Genomic DNA, 3,925 nt, shown 5'->3' with positions numbered 1-3,925 from the left:
GTAAAGCCGGTTCTGTAATCCTAAAGGAAAGCACTGTTTGCTTGTATATTAGGTGTACTTGTAATTAGTGGTCGACCGATATATCGGCCGATATCTGCCATTTTTCAAATATCGGCATTGGCCGATATGTTTTTCTGTTTGGCCGATGTGTTCGCTGCGGCAGCTCCTGAGCACACAGTGCTCACATTCTCCCTCTTGTTCGCTGTCGTCATTCAGTTCTGTCTAATACAGATAGAAGTCTATCTAATAATCAGATAGAACTGTTAAACAAAGGAATTAAAATGTATACAAAAAAGTATTCTTTGCAGCATTCCGCAAATACGCATTTATATAATTTAAACAAATCTTTGAATGACTAATGAACATTTAATTTCACAAACCTTGCAGACTTAGTCGAATCTAGTTGAGATCTTGTGAAGTGTGCATGTGATCTTCATGATCGCGTGTTCTGTGACGGTCAGGTCCTATGGTCCGTGCGAATCGAATACGGACCGGAGGAGAGTTCAGCTTCACTGGAGACGCGCGATCCACAAATTTTAAACTCGTGACCGATTTCAAATTATGCTGCGATGTATGCATTCGCCCACTGTCATATTCATGTCATTTTCACTGCGTGCTGTATGTAGAATGAGTGTTACCTTGGCTTTATTTGAAAAAATATGATTCCCAATGCACACAAACTTCCCAGATTACCGAGTGCCCTGTTGGTTACAGTGTTTACTTCCTTTTTAATTATATTTTTATTAAATATTTATTTATTTGTGAAAAATACTTTGTCTTCTAGAGTATAAGTAGGTTTATTTGACACGTTTATTTTTTAATCCCTTTTCGAATGATTTCAAATTTCTTAAATATGAATGAAAATAAATACAATTATATCGGCTTTATATCGGCCACCCTGCTTTCCAAGATATCGGCATCGGTTGTCAAAAAAAAACAATATCGGTCGACCACTACTTATAATGTGTATCTTTGTTCTTATTTTATTAACAAAGATAAAATAATGGCAAAGATTTTTATCTTTGCCCACTTTGGCCTAAATATCTGCCATTCTTTTTTTTATATTATTTTGTTACCATGAAAGGCTTTGTCTTTATAATTGGGAAATTAGTTTGGCTGTAATGCTCAGACAACTTGCAAAAATAGAAAAACCAACAGGACAAAGAATCGTGATAAAATCGTGAAAATTCTGGGAAAAAAACCTGATATGATATTTTTGCCATATCGCCCACCCCTTCCCCTAATTAGTTACTAGTATAGCTAGCGTTCCCAGTTCCCAGCTCTGTAGTCGCAAATGTGTTGTATTAAAAAAAATTAATAGGACATTTTCATCTGCATTGTTGTCCAACAGACAGACAGACATAAATAAATAAATCAGTTGCTTAGAAAAATTACAGCATGCCTCTACTCACCGAAAGGCATGTTTTGAAGTGTCAATAATGCAAGTAACAATAGTACTGCATGTGCAACAGGTAGGCCTATAGCAGGGATCCTCAAATCTGGCCCACGAGATCCACTTTCCTGCAGAGTTTAGCTCTAACCCTAATCAAACACACCTGAGCAAGCTAATCAATGTCTTCAGGATCATTAGAAAATCACAGGTAGCTGAGTTTGATCAGGGTTGGAGCTAAACTCTGCAGCGCATTGGACCTCCAGGGTAAGATTTGAGGAACCCTGGCCTATAGCGAAGACATTCACATTCAAATCGGCAGCCTTAATTTGCTCGAAAACCCAAAAAAGGCTGTTATTTACTTCCCTGTGGCTTACGACACACACGGTGACCATCTGTGAACTGTATCTGGCTTCAATCATGTTTACTGTACTTACTGTACATAAGCCACAAACACTCAGTCTACTCACATCACATCAACACAGGAACATCACATGGTCAGATCAGCCAATCACATGCTTACCTGCTAATATGACAAGTCAACACTGCCAGATTCAGCAGCATGTTAGCGGTCAAGCTGAATGCCTAGCTATTGGCAGATTAAATATGAATTATAATAGCTAAGGATCGGTTTCTGCATATGGCATCATCTACCATGCCACTAGTCCAACATGTATAGCGCATAAAAGCCAGTGGACATAAAACGCGTGCAGTGCGTGTCTGAAATACTGTTTTGGTGTTAGACAACAAACCTTGGTTGTCTCGGAGCCACGAGTCACTTAAAATGTGTGTAAAGGTAAACAAACACACACCCACTCTCTCTCTCTCTCTCTCTCTCTCTCTCACTCACACACACACATTTATATATTGACTCTCTCTCACTCACACACACACACACACACACACACACACACACACACACAGACTCGCACTCACTCACACACACACATATATAGACTCGCATTCACTCACACTCACACACACACACACACACACATATATAGACTCGCATTCACTCACACACACACATATATAGACTCGCATTCACTCACACATATGGGCATACTGACTCACATATACACACATTTATAAATACACACAGCTAGCGCGTGCTCTACTCTCGTGCTAAGAGACGTTAGCAATTCCTCATATTTACGCACAACTAAACGTCTCCGTAAAGACGAGTGCAACTCTAAATGAACGAAGAAAGGATTTGGAATCATAAAAACGCGTTCTTACCTTTGGAATAGAGCGATTTGGGAGAACTGGGGTCGATGTCGGCGCTCAGGAGAGATATGAAATCAGAGGGCATGCTAGCATGCTAAAGCCTCATGAGATCAGAGGAAGCGACTCTTATCACGCTCCGCTTCAAGAGCAATGCATACAGAGAGAGAGATGTTTCAAGCATAAAATCCGTGTGAAGGGTTTACAGCACATGTACTGTAGTAAAATTCACACTCGGGAACGTTTTAATATGTGTTTTTTTCCCATCTGATTAGCTAGCCAGCCAAAAGAGCCATTCACCTTTTTTCAGCGACTCCTCCCCCCTTTCTGCGCATGCGCACGATTTCGAACGTATCTGACATTATTGTTGTTCGACTATCATTAGTGTTAGACTTTGGCCTATCGTATTACTTTATTTCTACCAAGTCATGCAGTTTAGTTGCAGTAAAATAATACATTGTGTAATATAATATAATGTATGCTTTGAATTATTAAAGCATTTTGTTAATGCAAAGACATGTTCAAGTAGTCTATATGTCTTTTTTGATGAATGAACTGAACTGAATAATGCACTCGGATGATCTAGGTCTAGGTCTGGATCCTCCTGATGATAGCACTCACTCACAGTGTGACACGGTCAGAGATGGATGTAATGAGGTCAGCTTATCCCTGTTGAAAAAAACCCAGCATATGCTGGTTAGGTATGTTTTGACGCTGGGATGCTGGTTTATGCTGGTCCTTTTGCTGGTTTAAGCTGGTCCTTTTGCTGGTTTAAGCTGGTCCTTTTGCTGGTTTAAGCTGGTCCTTTTGCTGGTTTAAGCTGGTCCTTTTGCTGGTTTAAGCTGGTCCTTTTGCTGGTTTAAGCTGGTCCTTTTGCTGGTTTAAGCTGGTCCTTTTGCTGGTTTAAGCTGGTCCTTTTGCTGGTTTATGCTGGTTATGTGCTGGCAAAGGCCCAGCTTAAACCAGCAAAGGACCAACATAAACCAGCAAAAGGACCAGCAAAAGGACCAGCATAAATCAGCAAAAGCACCAGCATAAACCAGCAAAGGGCCAGCATAAACCAGCAAAGGACCATCATAAACCAGCAAAAGGACCAGCATAAACCAGCAAAAGGACCAGCTTAAACCAGCAAAGGACCAGCTTAAACCAGCAAAGGACCAGCTTAAACCAGCAAAGGACCAGCTTAAACCAGCAAAGGACCAGCTTAAACCAGCAAAGGACCAGCATAAACCAGCAAAGGTTCAGTTTAAACCAGCAAAGGTTCAGTTTAAACCAGCAAAAGGACCAGCTTAAACCAGCAAAAGGACCAGC

At 40.5% G+C, this 3,925-nt stretch overlaps 1 protein-coding gene across 1 annotated transcript in view; it reads right to left on the bottom strand.

The window, feature by feature from the left end:
* LOC107559151 (nuclear factor of activated T-cells 5-like) overlaps positions 1-2,920 on the bottom strand; it is a 27,942-nt gene extending 25,022 nt beyond the window's left edge. The window contains exon 1 of the mRNA XM_016242891.1: positions 2,630-2,920. Coding sequence (XP_016098377.1) covers positions 2,630-2,702 — 73 coding nt within the window. The 5' untranslated portion in view covers positions 2,703-2,920. The remainder of the gene's footprint in view (positions 1-2,629) is intronic.
* Positions 2,921-3,925: the final 1,005 nt, after the last annotated feature.

The sequence above is a fragment of the Sinocyclocheilus grahami genome, unplaced genomic scaffold, assembly GCF_001515645.1.
Source record: "Sinocyclocheilus grahami isolate Dianchi unplaced genomic scaffold, SAMN03320097.WGS_v1.1 scaffold675.1, whole genome shotgun sequence".
NCBI lineage: Eukaryota > Metazoa > Chordata > Actinopteri > Cypriniformes > Cyprinidae > Sinocyclocheilus > Sinocyclocheilus grahami.
The sequence above is the reverse complement of the archived record's forward strand: the minus strand, read 5'-3'. Positions and strand labels throughout refer to the sequence as shown.